This window comes from Mustela erminea, chromosome 8 (assembly GCF_009829155.1).
Source record: "Mustela erminea isolate mMusErm1 chromosome 8, mMusErm1.Pri, whole genome shotgun sequence".
NCBI classification, from domain to species: domain Eukaryota; kingdom Metazoa; phylum Chordata; class Mammalia; order Carnivora; family Mustelidae; genus Mustela; species Mustela erminea.
Genome location: NC_045621.1, coordinates 20,618,051 through 20,644,444, shown reverse-complemented (window position 1 = coordinate 20,644,444; position 26,394 = coordinate 20,618,051). Strand labels below are relative to the sequence as shown.

General features: G+C 34.3%; 1 protein-coding gene and 1 long non-coding RNA gene across 8 annotated transcripts in view; one reads left to right on the top strand and one right to left on the bottom strand.

Annotated features, from left to right (window-relative positions):
* KANSL1L (KAT8 regulatory NSL complex subunit 1 like) overlaps nucleotides 1-26,394 on the top strand; it is a 137,989-nt gene that overhangs the window by 104,180 nt on the left and 7,415 nt on the right. For 6 of the 7 annotated variants that reach the window (XM_032354660.1, XM_032354662.1, XM_032354661.1 and 3 more), the window contains 6 exons: nucleotides 10,256-10,421; nucleotides 13,273-13,380; nucleotides 22,254-22,382; nucleotides 24,038-24,112; nucleotides 25,191-25,309; nucleotides 26,074-26,198. In XM_032354660.1, coding sequence (XP_032210551.1) covers nucleotides 10,256-10,421; nucleotides 13,273-13,380; nucleotides 22,254-22,382; nucleotides 24,038-24,112; nucleotides 25,191-25,309; nucleotides 26,074-26,198 — 722 coding nt within the window. The remainder of the gene's footprint in view (nucleotides 1-10,255; nucleotides 10,422-13,272; nucleotides 13,381-22,253; nucleotides 22,383-24,037; nucleotides 24,113-25,190; nucleotides 25,310-26,073; nucleotides 26,199-26,394) is intronic. The other variant, XM_032354663.1, reaches the window with a different exon arrangement.
* On the bottom strand, nucleotides 15,561-22,256 carry LOC116597224. The gene is made up of 2 exons (XR_004288503.1): nucleotides 16,104-22,256; nucleotides 15,561-15,888 (listed from the first exon to the last, which is right to left on the bottom strand). It is a non-coding gene; the product is annotated as an uncharacterized LOC116597224 (long non-coding RNA).

The window sequence follows — 26,394 nt, the reverse complement described above, 5'->3', positions numbered from 1 at the left end:
TGGTATTTTGAGAAGATTGCATTGAATTTGTAGATTACTTTGAGTAATATGGACATTTAAAAATAGTAATTCTACCAATCTATGAATATGGTCTTGATCTCAGGATCATGAGTTCAAACCCTACATTGGGTTCCATGCCCAGCATGGAGAAAAATGGAATATAAAGTAGAATAGTATTACATTGTATGATATCATAGTTGTGACCATATCACAGTTTTTTATACATTAATCAGCTCTTGGACATTTGGGTTGTTTCTGGGTTTGGGCTATTATGGTATCATAAGTGATGCTTACTTCGGGTTTAATTCACCTCCATCTCTTTTTCTAACTTCTTTTAAGGTAGAAGCTTAAAAACATTGATTTTCATTCTACTTTTCTAATATAACACAGAAAGCTATAATTTTCCTTTTGAACACTGCTTTAACATCCTATAATTTTTGATATGTTTTAATTTGAAATATTTTCTAATTTCTCATATGATTTCCCCTTTGATCCAGATTGTTTTGAATTTTGTTTAATTTTCAAATATTTGTGGATTTTCCAAATATCTTTCTGTTACTGATTTTTTATTTAATTACATTGTGATTACAAAAACATATTCTGTATTATTTTGGTCCTTTTCAATTTATTGAGATTTGTTTTATGGCTTGTCCTATAGTCTATCTTAGTGAACAGTGCATGCATACTTGAAAAGAATATATATTGTTTTATTTATGGGTTTTTCTTTAAACATTTTTTTTTAAGATTTTATTTATTTATTTGACAGAGAGAGATTACAAGTAGGCAGAGAGGCAGGCAGAGAGAGAGAGGAGGAAGCAGGCTCCTTGCTGAGCAGAGAGCCCGATGCGGGATTCGATCCCAGGACCCTGAGATCATGACCTGAGCCGAAGGCAGCGGCTTAACCCACTGAGCCACCCAGGCGCCCTCTTTAAACATTTTTTTTTTAAGATTTATTTATTTATTTATTTGACACAGAGAGAGAGATCACAAGTAGGCAGAGAGGCAGGCAGGGAGAGAGAGGAAAGGAAGTAGGCTTCCCGCCGAGCAGAGAACCCGATGCGGGACTCGATCCCAGGACGCTGAGATCATGGCCTGAGCCGAAGGCAGCGGCTTAACCCACTGAGCTACCCAGGCGCCCTTCTTTAAACATTTATTAGGTTTATTTAGTTGATAATGCCAGTCAAGTCTTTTATATCCTTACTGATTTTCTTCCTATCTGGTTCAAATCTCCAGTTATAAGTTTGGGTTTGTCTATTTCTCTTTTTAGTTATTTCCATTTTTGCTTCATATATTTTGGTTTTGTTAGTACCTGCATAGATGTATAGTTTTATTTTTATGTCTTTTTGATTTGACCCTTTTATGCTTATGTGTTTGTCCATATTCTGGAAATCTGCTTTCACAAATACTAACTTAATGATCAGTGCTTGGGTGGTATATCTGCTTCCACACTTTTACTTTAATTTATATATGACTTTAAAGTGGTTTTCGTGTAGACAGTATATGTTAGGTCTTTTTTTTTCCAATCTGAAAGTTTCTGCCTTTTAAGCAGATTATTTAGAGCATTTATATTTAATGTAATTATAATATAGTTGGGTTTAAGTCCACCATTTTGGTGTTTATTTCTCCCATGTGTTGTTTGTTCTTTTTTCCTGCTTCTTCTCCTGCCCCCAAGTTAATTGTTCTTAGACTGGCCTTTTTGCTTCATTCTATGGATGTGTAGATTACTATTTGACAAATGATTAAAAAGCACCCCATGTAGATTTCTGGAGCCCTTTCTCTGAATAGCTTCCTCACTTAGGGCACTTTCTTCTATAAATTGTAGCTACCATTCTCTCCCCAGAGTTCAATGTCTCTCTTCAAATCAGGTAGACTGTCATACTTTATTTGGACCTCCCCCCACCACCGCCTTGTGCCAAAATCTTAGGAACATACCTCTATCTAAAAAGCTATTAGATTTTTAAGATCATGTCATTTGTTTTCTTCTCTCAGGGATAACATTTATATGCTGCCTGGTGTTCCAATTCTGAAAAACAGTTGTTTTTCAAAACTGCTGAAGTAAGCAGCATAGCTGTACCTCTTCATGGACAGAAATGGAGATGACTTTTTTTCTTTCAAAACTAATTTTTTTAATAGCGTATCTCATTTAGCTATTGTTTAATCTCTTTCCTCCACAATAAGTTTGAAAAGTGTATTTATCTCTTTCAAATGTTGGGTTCCTTGAGAAGCACTGCAATGTCTCTGACTTCTTATTTCATTCTTCACTCTACTATAGTATGGTGATCAACAAAAGCATTTGTTTGAAAAAATTTTTTAAAGGTCAGAGTCATCTCTTAGTTGCCATATCTAATGCAGAACTTCTGCTTCCAGCAATGTGGTGGAATAAGTTCTTAGGAAAGCCTCCAGATACAAAATATTAGAATGTAAAATATAAAAAAATATTTTATGCAATGCATGGCTAATCTAACTAGAAAAATGGAAATCCTCAGAATTGAAAATGAAGGGAGGGAAAGAGAAATTTTTGTTTAATAGAGATGGACTGGAGCTGAAGCCTAGAACATGGGAGATATGAGGAGGCATATTAGAAATTCTGCATAAAGCCAAGGGCCTTCAAATGTTACTCACTTTGTTAATGGGTGAACTAGAACTCAAACCTACAACACAGAGATTCAAAGAGCTTGCCTTCGTCTGCCTTAGACTCTGACTAGAAATGGAAAAAATAGTGTCTCCATAGAATTTATAATAACAGATTAGGCCTCTTATATCCTTAAAGTCTGAAATCATGCTTCAGATATGACTTAAGTAGACAAAAATCGGATTTTAAAATAGATAAGTTCATGTTCCAGGCTGGCAAACTTCCAGTGTTACAATTATCATATACAGAATGTAAAATCAAGTTATTTTTAAATGATTTTATTTATTTGAGAGACAGAGTGAGAGAGAGAAAGCACGAATTGGGGAGGGTCAGAGGGAGAAGCAGACTCCCTGCTGATCAGAGACAATGTGGAACTTGATTGTGGGATCCGGGATGATGACCTGAGCCAAAGGCAGATGCCTAACCTGACTGGGCCACCCAGCTGCCCACATAAGTTCAATATATTTAAGAAAAACAAGTTAGGGGGTGCCTGGCTGGCTCATCAGAAGAGTATGTGACTCTTGATCTTGGAATCATGAGTTTAAGCCTCATAATGGGTATGAGTATATAGACACAACTGAAGAGAGAATGGTGTATTGGGGAATAGATGTGAATGAAATAGATGTAGAGAAATAAGAATTGGAAAATGTAAAAAGAGATGAATAAATGTGGAGGCTAAGGAGAAGATACAACATATATATGTCTTCAGAGAAGGAAACACCCAGGAGAGCTGGCTTCTGCAACCACTTTTACCCTAGAGCTTTGGCAAGATTTTTGAAAGTTGGTAGACATGCTAGTAGATGATACCAATGGGGGATGCTCTTGGTGGCATTTGGGGAGACCTGAATCACATGGCTAGTTTTCACCTCAGAACATTTTGACCATTGTTCTTCTCAACATTTGCTGAATACTGGGGCTGCACAGAGCAGTAGGACACTTAAAAACAAATGAAAAAAGCCACTTAAAAGCAGGGTGATGTTCAGTTTACCCTAAGACTTTTTATCTTCAGGTATGAAGAGTCAGGAGAAATTTTATAAAATACATCAAACACTTAGTTGAAAACCTTGAAGGGCCAAGAGCAAATCAGATGCATTAACCATACTAGGGCTGCAACCCAGACTTAATTGAGGAACACTCGCATTGGATTAAAAAGGAGAAATCTGCACTGTATCTACTTAGCAGTAGGAGGGCAAACTCTCTCTAAAGAAAGATTACATCATATGGATACTTTTGATTTAAAAAAATACCATTTGGCATTCAGTTAAAGATTACTAGGCATTGCTGGAAGCCTGGACGGCACAGTTGGTTGGGCTTCCAACTCTGAGTTTTGGTCAGGTCATGATCACAGGGTTGTGAGATGGAGGGAGCCCTGTGTCTGGCTCGGCACCCCACATGGAGTCGGCTTGAGACTCTCCCTCTCCCTCTGCCCTTCCTGCTCTTTCTCTCTCCCTCTCTCTTAAATAAATAAATCTTTTAAAAAAATTACTAGGTATTGAAAAGATGAGACCACATGGCTAGACTTCAGGAGGAAAAACACAATAGCATCAGACTGTTGAGTGATTTTGATACTTGAATTAGCTGCTAAGAACTTTAAAATTAGCTGCTAAGAAATTTAGAAGAAAATAGAGAACAATTAGAAAAAATAGAGAACAATTAGAAAAAATAAACAGACTCTTTCACCAGATAGCTAGAGTCTGCTTTTTAAAAAGAGACTCCTAGACACATTTCAAACTGAAAAATAACAACATGTGAAGTAATACCTCACTAGATGAATTTAACTACAAATTAGATAACAAGAAAGTCAGGATTAATAAACTAAAAGACTTCTTAATATAAAATACCAAGTGGAAGCATAGGGATAAGAAAGAATTTTAAAAATACAAAAACCACAGCAGAGAGGAGTGTGCAACAGTGAAAAAAATCTAACCATTTATGTCTTTGAAGTCTAGGAGAAAAAAGAGAAGAGAAGAGGGTGGAAGTAACATTTGAACAAACAGTAATAGAATATTTCCCAAACTAAAAAGAGACATTAACCTGTAGATTCCAGAAGTTCTGTGAACCTCAAAAAGAACAAACATATAGAAACTATATAAGGGCATATTATGGCAAGCCTGCTAAAATGAAAAACAGAAAATTTTAAAAATAATCAGGGTAAAAAAGACATACTCTTAAATCAGGGCAACAATAAGACTTAACTACTAACCAGAAACAGTGAAAGCCAGATGAGATGAAGGTATCTTTAAAATGCTGAAAGAAAAAAATGGAAAAAAAAAAAAAAAACCAACCTAGAATTTGTGTAGTCACAAAAAAAATCCCTTAAAAACAATAATATACAAAACTTTCAAATAAAGAAAAGCGGAGAGAATTTGACACCAAATCTACATATAATAATAGCAAAGGAAGAAGAAACATGGTCTTAACTGGAAACAAAGAATTGTAGGAAGGAGCGAACAGCAATAGAAAGGATAAGTATAAGGGTAATATAAATTTTGACTGTAATACTAATAGTAATATATTGTAGTGTTTTGAATATATGTAGAACTAAAATGGCAACAACAATAATACAGAAAGAGGAGAGTAAACGGAGTATTCTAATGTCTTACTGTTTTCAGGAAATGATAAAAGAAATAATTTGTATTATTTTCTAAAAGCAAACATATTAAAAATGTACATTTATAATCTCTAGGGAAACCACTAAAAAGTACAAATGTATAAATCTGATTGATCCCAAAGAAATCAAGATAGGAATCAATGAAATATAAAACAAACATACATACACAATAAATCTCATAGACAATATAGAAAGTAAACAAATCTAATTGCTGGTTCTTTGAAAAAAAAAATTGATAAACCCCAGCAAGATTCTTCAAGAAGAATCCAAATTTGGTTTGACATTCGAAACTTTATTAATTAATTTACCACATTATTAAATTTAAAAAGGAAAACCAGGTGTAATCATTTTAATGGGTTCACAAAAAGTATATGGTTAAATTCAACATTAATATATTAAAAAAATATTTTGGTAGCCTATGAACATATTCTGATAAAGAGTATGATCCCCCCTAAAAAATCTACAATTATTCTTAATCTATATAATTCTTGATTCTTAGAAATTAAAAGCATTTCCTTTATAATGTGGTACAAAAGAATGTCTTCTTCGGTCATTTCTAATCATCCCTAAAATGGTGAGCCCATCTAGAACCCCCTAAATATGATAAAATAAAATTTTAGAATATAGTGAAAAAAACTGTCACTATTTGTAGATAATATATTTGGATAATAGAAAACTAAAAGAAACTACAAATATATTACTAGAAAAAAGTTTTTTAAAAAAGAAAGTTTAGCAAAGCTGTGGGTTATGTTCAAAATATAAAAGTCGATTTTATTTTTATATTCTTTTACAGTTGAAAAAAAAATACTAAAGTGCCTAGAAAATTACAGCTAACAAAAGCTGTGAAGACTTTTAGAGAAGAAAATGATAAAGTTTTATTGAAAGAAATTACAGAGGACCTAAATAAATGATATATGTTATATTCATGGGTTGATAACCTTTAGTTATGATACCAAAATCAAACATCTCCTAAATGATTTACAGATTAAATGTAGAAAAGCTCTGCAGGTTTTTGGTGGAAATTAAGCTGTTTCTAAAATTTTGCAGAAGAGTGAAAGCCAGTAATAGCCAAGACACCCCTGACAAACAACGTGGAGAAACTTGGAGTATCATATATCAAGATGTAAACACTGTAGTAATTAAGACACTGATTATTAGGATAGACACAAATGGTATAATATTAGAGATTCCTGAAATAGCCTGACACATACATGGAATGTGGTGTATATATATATAACAGGTAGCATTGTAGATCAATTAAAAGAGGATGTTCAATAAAAAGTGCTCAGTGAGTTGATGATTCATATAAGAAAAAATCAGTTTCAGGTAAAGACCTAAATACAAAAGGCAAAACCTTAAAACATAGGGGGAAAAAAAGTGGAAGTGTATCTTTTGACTTCAGGGTAGGGAAAGACTTCCTCATACAGACACAAAAAAAAGTGCGAACTATATGTAAAGGAAACATTTGTTAACATCTTTTGATCAAAACACATTGCAAAGAAAGTAAAAAGAGAAGAACAGACAGGGAGCACTGTATAGAACCTACAAAGGATTTGTAATTTTCTAGAGTGTGTAAAGAAAACATTAAAAATCAGTAAGAAAAAGACATTCCAAGAGAAAAATCAGCAAAATATGTATTTCCCAAAAGAAGGAAAACTGAATGACCAGTTTTAGGTATGAAAAGGTGGTCAACTTGTAAGCAGAACAATGCAAGTTTCAACCATGAGATATTATTTGTATGCTCTGAGATTTGCAAAAGTAAAATCTGACAGTATGCCTGTTGGCATGAATCTAAAGCAGTTAGAGCCAAGGTCTGCTTTGTTGGAGTGTAAATTTAGGTAAGACTACTTTGTAATACAATATATCATCTAGTGAAGTTGAATCTGTGCACTCATGGGTTTCTTTAACCTCGCATTTCCATTTCTAGCAGCATACTCCAGAGAAATTCTTATGGCCATGTACCAGGAGACAAATAAGTTACTCATACTAGCATTGTTCATAATAATAAAAAGTAAGAAATACTCTAGATATTTATAAACAGGAGAATGATGCATGTATATAGACAGTATTCTGTCTATATACATTTTAAAGCATACAGATTTTAAAAAGTTATATAGAATTATGTATGTTTATGTGGAAAAACTATAAAGGAAGTTAAGGAAACGGTAAAATTAAAATTCAAGATAGCAGCGACTTCTGGAGGTCTGAGAGAAAATATGTGATTAAGGAGGCACACTGTGTTAGCTAAGATACAGGTTCAGCTGCATGTGACAGAAACCCACATAGTGACATAAACAAGACACAAGTCTGTCTTGTAACAGGTTGAAAACATCCTAGGCATGACAGGTTCTGCATGGTTATCTAAGAGCCAGGCTCCTCTTCTTTGGAGCTCTGTATCCACGTGGTTATGGTGGCTCACCACCAGTTACATTTCATGTGTAATGTGGAAGAATGGAGGAGTAAGTGACCTTAAAAAGGAAGTCGCACTTATGACTTCTCTTCATGGTCTTCTGGCTAGACTGTATCTATTGTATAGTAATTTTTCGATCCATGGAGACTTGAAAAATGTGCCTAGCTGAAAATCAGGAGTTCTAGAAGAGAGAGAATGAGAGCACAGGTATGGGGAAGAAAGCAGCAATTTCTGCCACAGGTTCATGCGGCTAGGACAGGAGGGGGAAAGCACAATGATATTGGTACTGTTCTGTTTCTTGGAATAGGATGGTGAGTATAGTTTTTTAAAATTTTATGCCTTCCCTATAAATTATATACTTTTGTATATATGAAATGTTTCATTATTAAAGCTAAAAAGCTTACTGGATACTTTTTAGCTTTATTTTGCTTGAATCTTATGCAGCATATGGTACTGTTGATCACAGTACCTCTAGACATAAGAATTTTTATTGTCAAGAATCTCCTGGTCTTTCTCTTATTTTTCCATCCATTCCTTTTCAGCCTCCTGGGCTTCACTTTCTCTGCAGGGAACAAAAAGGCCTTTTCCTAGATGCCCCTCACTTGTCTCCATAATTATTTAGGATAGTTTCAAATTGGCTAATGGGTTTCCTGGATTTGGAAAAATTTCAAGAGAAAACTAATTATATGGTAAATATTCAGATTTTATCACCTTTTATTCATAATGCTCTAGCCATATATGGAAAAGGGAGGTTAGCGCATTTTTTTCTTTGTAATTTTAAATATTTTTTATACCTTTCTGAAGTACATCATAAAAGGGTAAATAATTCTAGTGTGAGTCCAGAATACCAGCGTATCTTGTAAAGGTAAGAAACAGCAACTGTTCTCATAAGTATATACATAAAACGTCATTAGAATAAATCTTGGAAATGACTCACATTATTATAATCATGTATAAATGTGATATCTTTTTATAAAAACTCAGCCGTTTATTTGACCTCCCAGAACGACTGCGTTTCCTAACCCTCCTTGCAGCTAGGTACGACTATCTGACCTAGGGCTTGGCTAGTGGAATGTAAACAGAAGTCACTACATGATAAATTTTGGCATATATTAACAGGAACTGGTTTTTTTCCCCAGTGAAGTAATCTCAGGCAAACATGCATTTGAGAATTTGTATTCACTTAAATTTTTATTAAGGCAAGTAAGATTAAATTCAGTTAGTTAGTATTCACGTTTCAACCATGTGTCAGGGACTTTGTCAGGTTTCTGGGAATACAGGATTGAACAAATACTAATCCCAGCCTTCAAGGAGCTAATAATAGTAGTCCAGAGGAAGTCTAGTTGAATGCTATGATAGATATGCCTAAGGTGCTATGGAAACAGAAATTGCCGAGGTTAGCTAGGAATCTCAAACTCAAGAAAGTTGACAAACCTAATGTAAGTTTATAAAATAAAAGCATTTAAAAATAGGATCTAAAGATCATTGTTGTTATAAGCATTTTAAATATCAGTTACATTAAAAACAAAATGAGTCCAAATATTATTATAGGAGGTAGAGGCTAAGGGGGAGGGAAGGAGAATAAATGAGCTCTGTTAATTTTTAAAATATTTTATCTATTGTTTAGATCTTTTTTGTATACTAATTTTCTAACCTTAAAGGATAATTTAAAATCCAGGGTTTTTAAAAAAGATTTTATTTATTTTTTTAACAGAGAGATACAGTGAGAGAGGGAACAGAAGCAGGGGAAGTGGGAGAGGGAGAAGCAGGCCTCCTGCTGTGCAGGGATTTCCCCCCCCCCACCCAGTGTGGGCCTGGAGCCCAATGTGAGGCTCGATCTCAGCATGCTGGTATCATGACCTGAGCCGAAAGCAGACGCTTAGCAACTGAGCCACCCAGGTGCCCCTAAAATCCAGTTTTTAAACAGAATATGTATTTGTTAATATAGCAACATAGCTTTTTTTGATTTAGCAGTGTGGTTTTCTTAAAATTCCTGGACTCAAATCTTAACCTTATTTTCAGAAACACAAACTCATGTAGCATATAATGTGTGTTTTATCTATCTTTTTTAATGTATTAAGTTAAATTTTACTTAGTATAAACATGTACAGTGCTCGTAGTACTGCACAATAATTCCAGTGTAGACATTGTCTGGCATTGGAATTTAAGGCAGGGATTCAAGTTTCATTCACTGACTGTAACAGATTACAAGGAAGAAAACAGTTTGCACAATTCTTAATCTTAACATAGCACCTGCTCTTAGCAGTTCTCACCATTGCGGCATATAGCTATTTTCTTTTAACCCAACATTCCTCAAACTCCTTTCTCTTTCTTTTGATTTCATAAACTGGGGGGAAGACCCGTTTTCACAGACATTGCTCTTCCTCTTGAAAATCTGAAAAGAGATTAGTGAAATCTCATCATATTTATGGTCTTTAATAAATAAACCTCTCATAAACCCTTTTCGTTTTCAAGCTTTTTCTCTAAGGTGACGTATTAAGCCAGGACTTGCTAGTGTCATTCAGATACTGTACTCTGTAATTATTAAACCCTCTCTGACTCAGTTTTTAAGCAAAAATGAAGTTTTTTTTTTTCTTTGCAGACTTTGCCTTCAAAGGAAACAACGTTTTTAAATACCACACAAATGCCTTGCTTGCAATCAGCTTCAACTTGGAGTAGCTGTGAACACAATTCCAAATCTCAGATACTAAGAGAACATGTATCAGAATTGGACTCCTCTTTCCATTCTGTACTGTCGTTGCCATCAGGTAAGCCTACTTATAAAAAAAAAATTCTAAGTAAACTCTGAATATTTTCTGTGGTGAAGTCTAATCCTATAGATACAAGGAATCTAGAATAAGATTTTATCAATTATTTTGCCAATGGATATTAGAACTAATATTTACAAACTAACAGTTTTCATAGAGGAATTAATGCTGTGAGTTAATGTTCTGTTTTTGCAAGTTGATTCTTAAATTCATTGGAAACCATTTTGAGTTATATTGGGAAATAATTAACTTTTGATCTTTTCATTGTTAAATTTTTAGAATTTTATTGATAAAATGACTATGCTGTTGAAATGTTTCTCAGTAAATCAGTTTTATTTTTCCCCCTAATGTGTTGGTTTGCATGGATTTTTCTCTGCTATATAATATTCTTCTGCTTATAATCAGCATTGAGTTTCCTCAGATAAGAAATTGCCCATCTTTAGGTATATCATCTTTTGAACCTCGAGAAAATCTATAATCTATAACTGAGTGAATGAGGCACACACAGCCCCATACCCTTTTAAGTTTCTAGTTCTTGGTCTTTGTTGGAACTGTTCCAGTTGTTTTTCTTTTTCTTTTTCTTTTTTTTTTTAAGTTTTTTTGTTTGGTTGGGTTGGGTTTTTGTTTAGTAATCTCTATGTGCAGTGACCCCCACACTCAAACTCAAAACCCCAAGATCAAGAGTTGGATGCTCTTCTGAGCCAGCCAGTCACCCTTCCAGTTGTTTCTATATTGAAATGAAATAAATACAAGGGTCAAAGAAACAGTCTTCACACTGGTTATATCAGGTTCTTCTCTTCAAGGGAAGACATCTCAGATGGGCTTTTGTTTCCTTTTCAGCTTTTTTTCCCCATCATCCAGGGACTGCTCCTTTTTGTAAAGCACTATTTTCTGTACCTGTTCCTGTCCTGAATCCTGAATCTTAGTTGTTTTTTTTTTTTTTTTAATCATTATTCGAGTGGTTCCTTAGCTACAACATATTTAGAATTAAGTTCCTGACAGGAACTATGGTATTCTGTCTTTAAGAAAAGCTTAATAATAGAAACAAACAGTGATAAGTATAACAATGGTAATGCAGCTAACATTTGGGCTTAGTATACCTGTAAGCACATTATATCTTCTTGTATAATTCTTCCATCATATTTATCTTCATATTTTCCTCTTTATCTTATATACAAAAAAACTGAGGCTTAGAGATGTTAAATTATTATTCCAAGAGTATACAGCTAGTAAATGAAGGAGGCAGGATTTGATGTGAGGTAGACCTACTCCAGAGCCACACTCTAACCTTACTCTTCACCGTCTGTTTTCTCCTGCTGTATTTATTTCTCTGAAGATATAATCCTGAGAGCTGGCATAATTATCCTTCACTTAATCCTCTTATGTCCCTTCCAATAAGTTAAGATTAACTTCCCCACCTATTAATTGGGTTATTCATTTCTTCTTGCATTCATTTAACAATTACCTACAATTTACGGAGTACTAAGAGTATAAATACCAATAAATCCCTCAAAGTATTTGCATTCTCATTTGAGATAACTGAAATGTAAATTAGTAAGTGTATTAAAGTGTTATGAAATATTCTTATAAAACCCCAAAGGTCAGAATGTGGGGACTAAGGAAGGTATATGGGTGGAACAAGTTTCTTCACTAGTTACATCATATTTTCTCACAACTCATGAAGAACAGTGGTAGAATAGGTGATATTTTCTTTATAATAGTAAGTGATATTTCTTCGGAGAAATAAACTTATGTTTTGGTAATTGGAAAATATTGGATTCCTGAAATGTTTAAATAACATATTTGATTTGTAATCTTAGTTTCATTTTTGTACAGTCATATTATAGTAGTGCTAGGATTGAAATCTTTCCTACCTCTGTTCTGGCCCTTTGGAGGACACTCCATTTTGAAACTCATGAACCTTTTTTTTTTTTGTATATTTTTCCACACTTGAGTTGGATCTATTATTAAAATACTTAAAGGATAAAGACTTTTTGTTTAAAATCCAGACCTGTTTTGGGTATATTCTGATTTATGTGTTCATAACTAGTGTTTTTTCCAGTAGCAAAACTTTCAATATAGTAACTGCTTTATAAGATATTTCTTGTTGTTTCTTAGGGAGAAGTTTAGGTGTCTCTATTAAATACTTTTGAAGATGTTTTTGTTTTTGTATTCTTGAGGAAAAAAACTTTCGTAAATGTGAAGCACATATACTTTATTATTTAGCTCCTCTTATGGTGGTGAGAATAGAGAATATAGGGAATTGACATCTAAGTCTCTATTTAAAGGAAGAGAGCTAGTCTGTAAATGTGTTTTAATCTTTGTAAAAACATATTTTGTGATTCATAATACTAGTAAACTAAGAGAATGTGACACTTAGTATTTTTATCAAAGGTAGCTTCTGAATTATAGTGGTTTTTCTCTCAAGTACTTGAAACATATCTTTCAGAACCCTCATTATTTCAAATGTAAAGTTTGTATGGACAGGGTGGAGTGGCCTTAGAGTGAGCCAAGTCTGGCTGTATGTTTTACTCAAGACCTTTGGATACATTTGTTTTATCTGGGAATAGTACTTAATACTTATAATTTTGATCATCTTATCTATTATTTTGGTTTATGAACTTAGTCATCATTAGAGTTTTTATTTAGTGCATATAATCAGTGATTTCCAAAATACTGCTGTCTGTATGCTTGGAGGAAGTATTTTGCCACTTCTGATAGCACATTTCGAGTTTTTGCTTATTTTTCTAAGCATATGTGCTACTTAGAGAAAGAAAGCAATCTTAATATTAGAATCCATATAAAATGGTATTCACTAAAAGTACCTTTTTTTTTTACTTTATTTTTCCAGATGTGCCTCTTCATTTTCACTTTGAAACATTGTTTAAAAAGACTGAAATAAAAGGAGATCTTGCTGAAAATAAATTTGTAGGAGACTGTGTCATATCTCCATCACCTGGTATGTCATTTACAAATCTTGTACTTTATATGTTTTTACATCTTTCAGATACTTACTGTTTTTGCTTTCTAAGGAAATAAAATTTAACAAAGGAACAAAATGTAAATCCTTAATTTTTAATATTCACTTTTTACAAATCACACACATACACAAATAGAAAATACATAGGAGTGATCTTAATAAGAAATATGATACTTACTGAGTGAAAATTATGAAATATTATTAATAAATATAAAAGGAAATCTACACATGGAGAATACAGCATTCCTAGATGATGGGAATTAATAAGGATATCAGTTCTTCCTGTTGGTATATATGATTAATGCAATGTAACTTGAAATTTTAATAGAATTTGGTTAACTTAACAAACTACGTGTAAAGCCCACTGGGAAAGATAAATGGGAAAACACAAAAGTAACTGCTGGAAAAAGTATTAAGAGAATCTATCCTAACCACATATGGAAACATAACAAAAATCTGTAATAGCATAGATTTTGTATGCATTTAAGGAAGTAAATCCATGAAGCAGACTATATAGCTTATGCTTTATTATATAAGGGAAGAATTATAAATCAATGAGAACATGGAGAATTATTCAATAAATAGTAAGTCTTTGGGGAGAAATTTTGTTACATAATTGTTTCCTACAATATATCAGAATGAATTCTAGTTCATTTCATATTCTAGTTCATTTCATATCTAGAAATAAAACACTAACATTACAAAATAAAACTAGAAGAACTATAACGAAATAGTTATGAGTATTATGAATGGGGGCAGGGACATTGTGCTTGGAAACAATCAGAAGGAAGAAAAACATCAACATGTTTTGACCATCTACAAAGCGAAAATCTTAACATCAAAAAAGCCATATAAACTAAGAAAAATTACTTCCAGATGAATAATCATCTACCTCAAAATAATTATCTACCTCAAAAACTTAAGAGTCAGTTCATTGCCTGTTAGAATTGGAGTTGTGAAAAGTAGATTTGAAAATAAATTTACAAAAATCAGCTTTTATAAATACCAGTAATAAGCAGTTAGAATATGTAAAGGAATTTTACTAGACACATTAATTGAAAATATAAAGTATCTAGGATTAATTAAACTTAGTAAGGACCTACACGAAGAAAACTTAAAAAGTTTACTGAGGAACACAAGAATATGTACCTATAGAGAGAAATAACCCTGTTCTTATCAGAAGACAGCATTGTCTGAGGCACCTGGGTGGCTTAGTTAAGTATCCAGCTCTTGATCTCAGGGTCAGGAGTTCAGGCCCCACGTTAGGCTCCGAACCTAGCATAGAACCCACTTCTTAAAAAAAAAAAAAAAAAAGGACAGTATTGGAGCTTAAGATGTTATTTTTTTCCCCAGTTTATAACATTCATTAGAATCATAGAGGTATTCTTTCTTTTTTAAGATTTTATTTATTTGTCAGCAAGAGAGCACAAGCAGGGGGAATAACAGGCAGAGGGAGAAGCAGGCTTCTTGCTGAGCAAGGAATCCAGTGTGCGACTGGATCCCAGGATCCCAGGACTCAGGGGATCATGTCCTGAGATGAAGGCAGATGCTTAACTGACTGAGCCATCCAGACATCCCAGTATTCTTCTTTTCTTTTGGAACAAAGTTATTCTAAAGTTTACCTGGGAGAAAAAAATGTTGACTAGCTAATAAAATTTTTTAAAGAAAAGGAAGTGCCAGGTAACAATAAGGAAGTAAAAAGGAAGTGCCAGGTAACAAAATTATAAAGCTATAAGCAGTATTTTATTGTGGTGTTGATGGAAGCCAGATCAAGGAAACTAAATAGACTAGAGACAGACCCCTCTGGCCACTATATGATAAAAAGGAGGTTTTTCCTATCAGTGTGGGAAGGATGGCCTCATCAATAAATAATAACAATAATTCTTATGAAGTATTCCTTAAACGCCACTACTGGTTGAAGGGCTTTATATCTGTTGGTTGCTTTAATTTGTACAATCCTGTAAAGTGAGTATTATTATTATTTTCCTTGACTAATTTTTGTATTATCATTATTTTCCTTGACTAATTCTCCCAAAGTCACTATTCAAAGGTTTGAATAGTGATATGGTCAGAATTCAAGTCCAGGCACTCTGGTTCAGAGTCCATGTTTTAAACAACTAAGTTTGTTCTAAAATCAGTGGATTAAACAATGACTTTTTGGGGAAAAAAAAAAAAAGAGCTACTCATAATGCACATTAATGTTCGTCCATCTTCAATTTATTTTAAATACATTCCAGATGGATTAAAGAGTTAAATTTTAAAGTCCTGACTTAAAAGAATTAGAAGAAAAAAAAGATGTATTTGATGGTGATAATGAAAATCATAATCATAAGTAACATTTACTGAGTGCTTATGTGTAGATACTCTGCTAAATATTTACTATTTTTTCCGATTATATTAAGACATTTAAACATTATAATAATTCTGACAAGATGTATGTAGTGAAATCAGGACCCTCAAATATTAGGTAGCATTAAGAATACAAACCTTTGGGGCACCTGGATGGCTCAGTGGGTTAAGCCGCTGCCTTCGGCTCAGGTCATGATCTCAGGGTCCTGGGATCGAGTCCCGCATCGGGCTCTCTGCTCGGCGGGGAGCCTGCTTCCCTCTCTCTCTCTCTCTGCCTGCCTCTCCATCTACTTGTGATTTCTCTCTGTCAAATAAATAAATAAAATCTTAAAAAAAAAAAAAAGAATACAAACCTTTTGGGAAGTACCGTGAAATTAATTACAATGCCTTTAAATTATGTATTTTTAAAATAAGCTCACTGAGGAAAAATAACAATTTACTTGTGCAAATGTTTACTAAACTGTTAGCCCTGAATTTTGACCGAGTAAATTCATTTTCTGGTAACCTAACCTAATGGCAAATACAAAACCACCTTTATGTACAAATCTATTCATTTTACTATTATTTGTGTTAATGAACAATTGGAAATAAGGTAAAGAGTGTAACTGAGATATGGTTAACCAACACAGTGGAACGTGTACCTTTTAAAAATACCTTTAAAGTTCATGTAAAGGTAGAAACATCAACGAATGTCAAATAACAGAAGAGGACAGAAGTGTTTTACTTTTATGTATGGTACAATTATAACCACGTAGAAATGTTCATTCTTCAGTAAACCAAATGGAATGTGTGGGTCTTTTGGAGATCCTGACTTGAACAACTCAGCTGTACACATTCACACAATTTTTGAGATCATGAAATTTGAACACGCATGGCTGTTGGATATTAATGAAGTTTGTTAGATGTAATAATACATGTGGTTACATAACACACACACACTCTTTATGTTTGTTAGAAATTTAAACTCACATATCTTTTGTTGGGATTTGCTTTAAAACAGGCTAGCAAAAAAAAGTTGGGGATGGTCACCAGTGTGTAATCACTGATGATGAATGATAGGTACAGGGGAGTTCGTTCATCTCTTCATTTGTGTTCGTTGAAATTTTTTCACAGTAAAAAGTTTTTAAAAAATTGAAAGCGCTAAGGTCAAGGAACAATTGTCTATGCTTAGGGAAAAAAAGACCAAAGAAATACAGGAAAATATAGGTTTATGTTCAGATACTTTTTCATGATACAATTCTACTACTTGAAATTTATACTGAGGTTAATTTTAGAAAAAGAAAAAAATGTGTGCATGAAGGTGATTAGTTTAAGAATGACCATAATAGAAATACCATGATGATAACAACTAGCTCTAACAGCTAGAGGATAAATGATATTATCTCTAACCAGAAGAATGTTAGGTAACCATCTGAAAAAATAACAATGGGTGAATTAATAAAATTTGAGAAGTATAATTGTACACATATTTAAATGAAATTACATTTGAAATGTGAATATGAATTATATGCATTTGTATGACTGAATGAAATATACAAAAATGAAATTATATGCTGTTAGATAAGTGAGATTAGATGGTTTTATTATTTCTAATGTTATTTTCTAAAATTAAAAAAAAGGGCAGTGTAAATGTGTTAGGCACAGAAATAATAGTAGCATATCAATGATGTAATGACATGGTAGTAATGGGGAATTAAGAGCTAGGAAGAGAAGACATTTGAGATGAATGGTGCAATATTATTAGGTGAATCAGTGAAGTATATTGTATTTATCCCAATCTCTCCTCCCTTATTTTCTTTCCCGACCACTCCCAACTCAAATTAAGCATTAGATTTCATACTATGTAAGGCATGTCTGAAATACTGGTCATCACTATTTGTTGTTAGTGATTTCTGTAGAATTAAATAAAACTCTAGAGCTCAACATTTATCGACCATTTACTCTGTGCCAGGCAGACTGACGAATCAAAAGATGAATCACAGAGACTCAAAGAAATTATAATGTATTAAGAGGAAGCAGACACACAAGTTAACTATTAAAATGATGTGGGCACAGATATGATAAAAAAAAATTCTAAAAAGAAGAGGGAGAGTGTAACTCACTGCCTAGGGGAAGACAACGGGAAGGAAGCGGGTAAGGGTGATGGGGAGGGGGCACAAGGAACTCAGAAAGATGGTGATGCCAACTGCAGCTTTAAGTACTTACTTGGAATTTAGAAGAAGAGTAAAGTGTTCCAGATCATTCATTCTCAAACTTTTATGTGCAAACAAATTACTTGAGGGATGTTGTTAGAATGCAGTTTTTGCTTCAGTAAGTCTGGAAAGGGGTCTGACTCTGCATTTCTAACAAGTCCTAAGTTGTTCAAATGCTGTTGGCCCATCTTGGTTTTAAAATGGAAACAAATGTGATTCGTCATGGAGACAAAAAACGGTGTGGCTTTCAAGTGTATACAAAATGCCTGGTACTATAGGGTAAATTGTATGAGGGGAAGTAGATGGATGTCTGTGTGCCTTCCACATAGCTTTTATTTATCCTCTGTTATCCAGAAGAATTTCAAGAATGTACAGCTGACTTCAGATAACAAGTAGGGAAAAGAAAAATTGTAGTGGGTTGAAGAGTAAACTGTTAGTTGCCAGTCCTGAGGAAATACCAGGCAAAGCCAGTTAAGGGCCTGTACTCATCAAAATATGCAGCCATGAAAGACAAGACAGTGGAACTGTTGCAGATATAAGAAAACTTTAGACACATGACAACTAAATGCAGAATGAACAGAATTTTCTATAAAGAACATTATAGGAATAATTGGTGAAATTTAAATGAGTCCATGGTTAATGGTATTAATTTGATTGACAGTTGTGTGGCCATGTAAGAAAATGCCCTTGTTTTTGAATAATACACGTCGACAAATTTAGAAGGAAATTGTATATCAGCAACCTAATCTCATTGGAGTTCAGAAAGATAAAGTAAATATAAATTTAACATTTGTGGAATTTGAATAAAGGGTATATGGACTACTTTTTACTATTGCAAGCTTTCTGTTAGTCTGAAATTATGTCAAAATGAAGTTTATATTTTAGAGTGGACAGAGAACAGTGGCACCACAACCCCACACAAGCCAGACCTAGGGCTCAAGCTTCTCTACCTACACTTCCTGATACCTAAACCCACTGTCAATATAATCTTACTCATTTGTCTCAAACACAGCCTGCTGCATTTCCACCACTTCCACAGTCCAGTCTAATGATCCCTCATCTATACTGCTGACAGCCTGATCAGTTTTTTCCCTCCAATCCCTGTAGCTAATGATCTTTGGAAAATGTAAATCTACTTATAACACTGTTTCCCCACCTCCACTCCTTAAAATGTCTGACAGAGGGAATATTATAGGAGACCCCTAAAACCCTACTTAGGACAACCCCTACCTGTTCATGGTTCTTTCTCATTATACTTCCTTACTCTATACTACTTGCTGTTCCATTGCCCAATTTATTTGTTGTTTTGGGCCTTTGTACGTACCATTCTCTCTTCCTTCCCCTTGCCATCAGTGATTTCTGTTCATATTTGAAATCTTGTCACTTTGCCTGGGTACTTCTCCTAGAGTTCTCTTGTTTCATACTCCCATTAACTTCTTTAAATAGTACTTCTCTTTTCTGTTATGCATTAGTTATAGTTTTTGAGATGCTTATAAACTTCATTAGTAACAAGGATCATGACTGTTTTTGCTCACCAGTGTCCCAAGGGTATAATACAGTGCCTGGCATGTAATCAGCTCTCTATAAAGTTACTGAATGAATAAATCAAAGGGAAGAAAGGGAAGGCAGGAAATTGAGACACTAAGTCAAGGTGTGTTTTAGGATAGAATCCAGATTTTGGAGAGCAAGAACTGAAAGGCTAAGAGGGTTGTAAGTAGGTGAAGAGCATGTGCAGTCTGATTTTGAATTGTCCTGTATTTCCTACTGTGTCAAGAGTCCACCGCAACCTTATGATACTAAGGAAAAAGTCGTATAAAGAAGACTAAAGTAAAATTAAGTAAAAAGTGCCACCTTAGGAAAGACTGAAGTTTCTTCAAAAAGGTTAATTTGGTTCTAGAAAACACGCAAGATGGTGAATTGCTTTTAGAAGGGTGAATTGACTGGTATTTGTTTTAAAATACTCCAGAAATGTTCCCATTAAAACAGAGAGCATTACTGGGACACCTGCATGTATTAGGCATATTAATTATTTTAAAACCTCTCACAATTCTAGTTACACCTTTCTAGAAATGAGTTTGAAATTATGCCTGCCAATTCATTTGGTTTTATATTTAACATCTTTCTCTGCATTCTTTTCAGTGGTAAGAAATCTTGGGGGCCATCTAGAGTCCTGCCATTTTCCCTGAGCTCTTTAATTATTTTATTTTATTTTATTTTTTTTTAAGATTTGAGAGAAAGAGGCAAAGAGAAAGGGATGTCCCAAGCAGACTCTGCACTGATCTTAAAATCTATCAGGAATGGAGCCAAAACTGAGTTGGGCACTGAACTGAAGCCACCCAGGCACCCCTCCCTCCCTGAGCTCCTTAAACTCACTGTTGTTTTCCATCGTTTAGTTTTGCTTTGTCAATTTGATCCTCATGACTTTGCAGTAATCTTTTTAATCCCTTTTCTGTTAACTTTTAGGGTATCCTTGTTGTGAAGTGATGTATGATTAGGATTTTTTCCTTCCCCACTTGACACTCAAAGGAGTTCTTAAAATCTTAATGGAAAAATTTTTGTCTATCGTTTCTTCAACTTTGCCTCATTGTTATGTTGCCCCATTTCATCCTTTTCTCCCCCCATATTTTCTACCACTCTTTTCCTTCACTTGTACAGTTCCTCTGCCAACCCACTGACTGTCATGTTCAGCCATGTCCATTCTATTACTCAGACCAGATAGTTATGGTTGTTTTTAAATTTGAGCAATTATATTTTCCATCTCTGAGGTCTCTCTTAAGGAACCTTTTGCCTATTTCTTTTGGCAATGTTGTTTTTAAAAGACTTGTTTGTATTCTGTGAATCCATTCACGGTTTCTGGGTGGTTATTTGTTTGTACTTCATTTTTTATGGTGCTGTGCAGACTTCTGGAGTTTTGTGTTCTCACCTTTAAAGTTGATATTGACTATTAATACTTTCTGCCACTGTTATTTATGAGATCCTTTTCATAGATGGCACAGAAATTTGCACTCGGTAGTATTTTCAGAAGCAGTTAGGGATGGGCAGGACATATTTCAAAGTGAGGCACTGGGCATTGCTTTCTCTCTCTCCCCATCCATTTCTCTGCCCAAGACAGAAACCAAAATTTTGTTACCTATTAAGGCAAATAATCTCAAGGAGTGTGGCTGAGGAGTTGGCATGTGTAGTTACCCTATCAGATAACTATCCATCTAGGTAATTGTCCTGCACCATTTCCCTTTCCTCCAGGTCTAGAGCACCTCTGATGATCCTATTTTTGTGGCAGCACTTTCCCACATGCTTTTTTGCACTGCTCTTCAAATTCCGTATGATGTCTTTCAGAGATTCCACACAAATTCTGCTTTACTTACAAGTTCCCTTTTGTGGCTTGCTAATGGGGATATATATATGCAGATCTAGACATGTCTATGTATAAATCTTTTGTCTATTATTTTTAGACTGCTTTGTCATCTTGAAATCAGAATCCCAGTTATTGTTAGTAGGCCATCCGTCCCCACCCCCCACCCCAGTGTTGGTGAGATTTGGCACTTCAGCCTGCATTTCTTTTTCATCTCTAAACCCTTCAAAAATGAAGCCAATTTGGTTATTAAGCCAGCACTGGAAATACGGGGTTCAGATAGGCAATAATAATAAAACTACATTTATTGAATACTTACCATGACAGATATCCTTCTAATGACTGTTACAGGGATTAACTCATTTAATCCTCATTAAGCCCATGACAGCTGTTCTAACTCCTATTTTACAGATAAGGCAACTGAGGCACAGAGCTATTATATTAAGTGACATAAAAGTTTGAGAATACCAGTGCTTTTAAAAAGTGAAAGAATGGTGCTGGGTACTGTCAGTTTGATGAAATCTGGTTCTTGCTCAAGAGGCCCCTATTTATTGTGATTTTGTAGAATCTTTATCCTGAATTACTTCCAGATTTAAGGGGGAGGGGGAGCTAATTAGGGGTTCAGATATATATTCAGATTATATTCAGCCAAGATTTACAGACCGGAACCAACCAAAGATTCTGTAATTGAGAAGACTTTGGAAAAGGTCACCTTTCCTTTTCATCCACTTCAAGTAATGGAGCAACTATAGGAAATTGGATACTTCTTGAAGATGTTTTTAAGCAACCTTATTATTGGTATTTTCAGTTTAGGAACATTCCATTTTGATATATAAGTCTCTCTCTCTCATATTTATTTTGAACTGGTGAATTAATGTTCTGCAATGTTTTAAGTAAAAACATTAACATGTTCATTATGTGTTAAGGAAAAGTTCACATTTCCTTTCTATTTGTTTTAGTACATAATACTTCTCTGAATCAATGGAGAAATGGATATTCTCCTACTTGCAAGCCTCAAATAAGGTCAGAATCTTCTGCACATTTGTTCCAGGGAAGAAAGAAGAGACACTTGAGTGAAACAGCATTAGGTAGGTTAAAATGAAGACATATGCACTAGTATTAAAAACTGAAAATAAATTATCTTCAAAGAACCTCTGCTTCATGGAAATTTATAATCCAGAATAGTCCCTATTATACAAAATATCCATGGTCCTATGAATGCTAGACAACACATTCATGTAGTCAATTCAGAATTATTTGTGGACTGGGCATCCATCTACTTAATGACAGGGATTTCCTTCCTATATTCCCTAACTAGGGTTATCTTCTCCTGACTGTCCTGCTAGACAGAACTTAAGCCAGCATCGTGTTCTGGACTCAAAATATGTCAGTAGAGTTGCCTTACAACCATATCTAGTACTTAAATGGATGTCATGTTCACTGTCCGTTCACTGACGCTCCCTTAGGAACCTATAGTTCCAAGATGACCAACAGGTATCTTTGAAACTAGAACTCTCCTAGTAATACAAAGTGGGGTTTGTTGGAGGGATTTAGGACTATCAGTTTCCAGAGTTATTGCAAATAATGATTAAAAAATAAAACTTAACAGAAAATATACATTTTAAATGGCAACATATTTACACTTTGTTCCTGTTCATTGTTCCAATAGACAGAACACTATATACATTAGTCAAGTGTTCCCCAGATGTAGTATGTCAGTATACCCAATATTTAGAAACTGCATTCAAGATGTACTGGACTGTAATTATACTTAATGGATTTAACATATTTATCACTAATATCTCTAGAACTGCCACCGCATCAGCCCATGTCCCTACCTGATAATCACTACCAGATAAGCTAGTATGGTGCAAAATTAAACTCCTAGCCGCAAGCAGAGATTGCATTGTGCTTTTTAGTGCCATAATCTTAGAGACAACCAAGACACCTTAGCTTTTGAAGAACTTACATACATGTACAGATCTTCCTCTCTTGATTTACGACATGGTGACATTCCAATAAGCCCATGATAACTTGAAAATACCTTGAGTCAAAAAAGTATTTAATAACACTAACCTACCACCCATAGCTTAGCCTCAAATGGGCTGAGAACACTTACATTAACCTAAGTTGGGCAAAATAATCTAACACAAGCCTTATTTTAAAATAAAGCACTGGGTGGGCCTGGGGTGCCTGGGTGGCTCAGTGGGTTCAAGCCTCTGCCTTCATCTCATGATCCCAGGGTCCTGGAATTGAGCCCCACATCGGGCTCTCTGCTCAGCAGGGAGCCTGCTTCCTTCCTCCTCTCTTCTCTCTCTGCCTGCCTCTCTGCCTCCTTGTGATCTCTGCCTATCAAATAAATAAACAGAATCTTTAAAAAAAAAATACATATATATATATATATATATATATATAATAAATAAATAAAATAAAGCACTGAAGGACACCTGGGTGTTTCAGTTGGCTAAGCAGCTGCCTTTAGCTCAGGTCGTCATTGGGATTGAGCCCCGCATTGGGGCTCCCTGCTTGGTGGAGAGTCGCTTCTCCCTCACCCTCTCCCTGTCACTCTGCCTACTTGTGCTATTTCTGTCATATAAATAAAATAAAAAATAACAGTAATGTGTTGAATATCCCATGTAATTTATTGACTACTGTACTGAAACAGTATGACTTGTTGTATGGGTAGAGAATGGTTGCAAGTGTACTGATTATTTATCTTCATGATCACATGGCTGACTGGAAGTTGTGGCTTGTTGCTGCTGCCCAGCAGAAGTATCCTGTTGCATAATGCTAGCCCAGAAAAAGGTCAAAATTCAAGGTATGATTTCGACTAGACGCCCTGTCACTTTTGGACCATCATAAAGTTGAAAAATCCTAAGATGAACCATTGTAAATTGAGGGCTGTATATGTATCAACACACAGAAGAACTTGTCTCTCTTAATAAAACCCACTATGAATTCACATTACCTAAGATATAAAATGTTTCACTTGAATTGATCTAACTTCAAGTTTGATGGAAATACAGGAAGAGAAATAGTAAGATGCTATACTACAAGAGCTAACTAGATAACTCCCTAATATGCAGAACACCTTAACAAATGTCGTGAAAAACAAACTCTTCCAGACTGCAAGAAACCTAAAAGACAATAACCAATTTCAGTATATGGATCCTGATTTGAAGAATCTACTAACCATAAAAGACATTTTTTAGCAACTAGAGAAATGTAAATATGGACTGGGTATTAGATTTTACACTACATAGGAAAATGCTTTTTAAGTTCAGAAGTAAAATAAGGGTGGTAAAGTGAATAAATAAATACATATTCACAAACAGGGGATCAAAACAAATGGAAAAAGGAAACATGGAAGAAACAGAAAATACCAAGAATAGCCACAAAGTTCTAATCAATATCCTGAGTGAAAAAGAGAAATTCCATCTATAAAATAAGGACAGTATAAATGAGTGACAGACCAAGAACTTTCAGTAGAAAAAGTCTCAAGTAGAATGGTCTGAAGATCAAGTTAAGGATATCTCCCAGAAATCAGAACAAAAAGTCAAAAAGAAAATGAGAAAGTAGAGAAAATTAAGGGCTAAGTCTTTGGAGGTTAACTTCCAAATAATAAGCATTACAGAAAACATGAACAGAGTAAAGAGAAGGGATGAGATTTTTAAAAATGAGATGTACTGGATAAAAACTTGCCAGGTCCCCTGAAAGTGGAAATAATTGTGACAGAACTGTGGGTAAGATTTCTTTTTCATTTCCTTAAATTTCTGATACATAAATTTTAAAAAAGAAAATCAAACATAAGGAATTATGTTACCTAAGCAGGAAAGTAATTTTAATACCTATTTAATGTTAATGTATAACATTATCCATGGTTCTTTCCATGTCAGGAGAAAGAACCAGATTTGAAGAATTTGCTTTTCAACGCACAGAACCAGGATCCCATAGCAATTTTACTGCTGTTACTAATGTCAATGTTATATCAAGAACCCAGAATTCATCATCACAAGTAGGTTTTTTTGCATACTGAACTCTAAAACTGCTTTATACTTATAACTAGCTGATAAACTAGAATATTTTGTTAATCTGTAAACAACAGCCTTACTTTGCTAGCACATATTGGCTTATTTAGGAATATCTTATTAGGTAACGATAAATTTGATTAAACCTTTTTTTTAAACTAGTGAGCTAATTACTCAGTAATCCTTGATTATGGCATTTTATTTTCTTGTGTGAAAAACTATTATTAACTGTTCCTACTCCTTACCATGAAGCTTAGTAAGAATCCAGCACTCATATTGTTCTTATGCTTTTATCATCTGGTCAGAGAACAGAGGTTAGAAGGCAAAAGGATTTACAAAAAACTCTAAAGCTCAAGGACCAGGAACACATACATGAAAATTATAAAAATGATCTTTACTAAGTTAACACACCAAGTATTTTCACAGTCTTTCCTAATAAGGAAGTGTGTTTGTTAAACGGTCATTTTCTTGATATTTAGGGGACTTTATGGTAACCTTCTTTGATAAGAATTTTGAAACTTAAGGTATTCGTATTTTTATGGTCTAATAAATAAGTTTATATGTATGCAGACACAAATGTACACTGCATACCTGCCAGAAGGAACTGTGTTGTTTTATACAAGATAAGCAGTGTTCTTGTTTTTGTTAACATTTTATACTCAGGCCTATCATAACATATTTATAAAACACGTTATAGTATGCCTCACGAGAAGAGGGCGTTTTATAAAACTACTGTGACCCTACTTTGCAGAATACTGCACGACGGAGACTGAGAAGTGAGAGCTCTTACGACATAGATAATATTGTGATTCCCATGTCATTAGTTGCCCCAGCTAAGTTAGAGAAACTCCAATACAAGGAAATACTTACTCCAAGGTATGTATACTTACATCTTTCTATTTTCTTTCTTCCTTTTCTTGAATAAACTTAAATTTTCAGACTGAAGTTAAAATTTTAATTAATTAAAGGAAGATGCTCCTCTCTCCCTTCTTCCACTTGTAAAACCATGGAGGGAAAATGGTGAAAAAAACCTTTATATTACTCATGCTGGAAAAAAGTGCCATATATTATC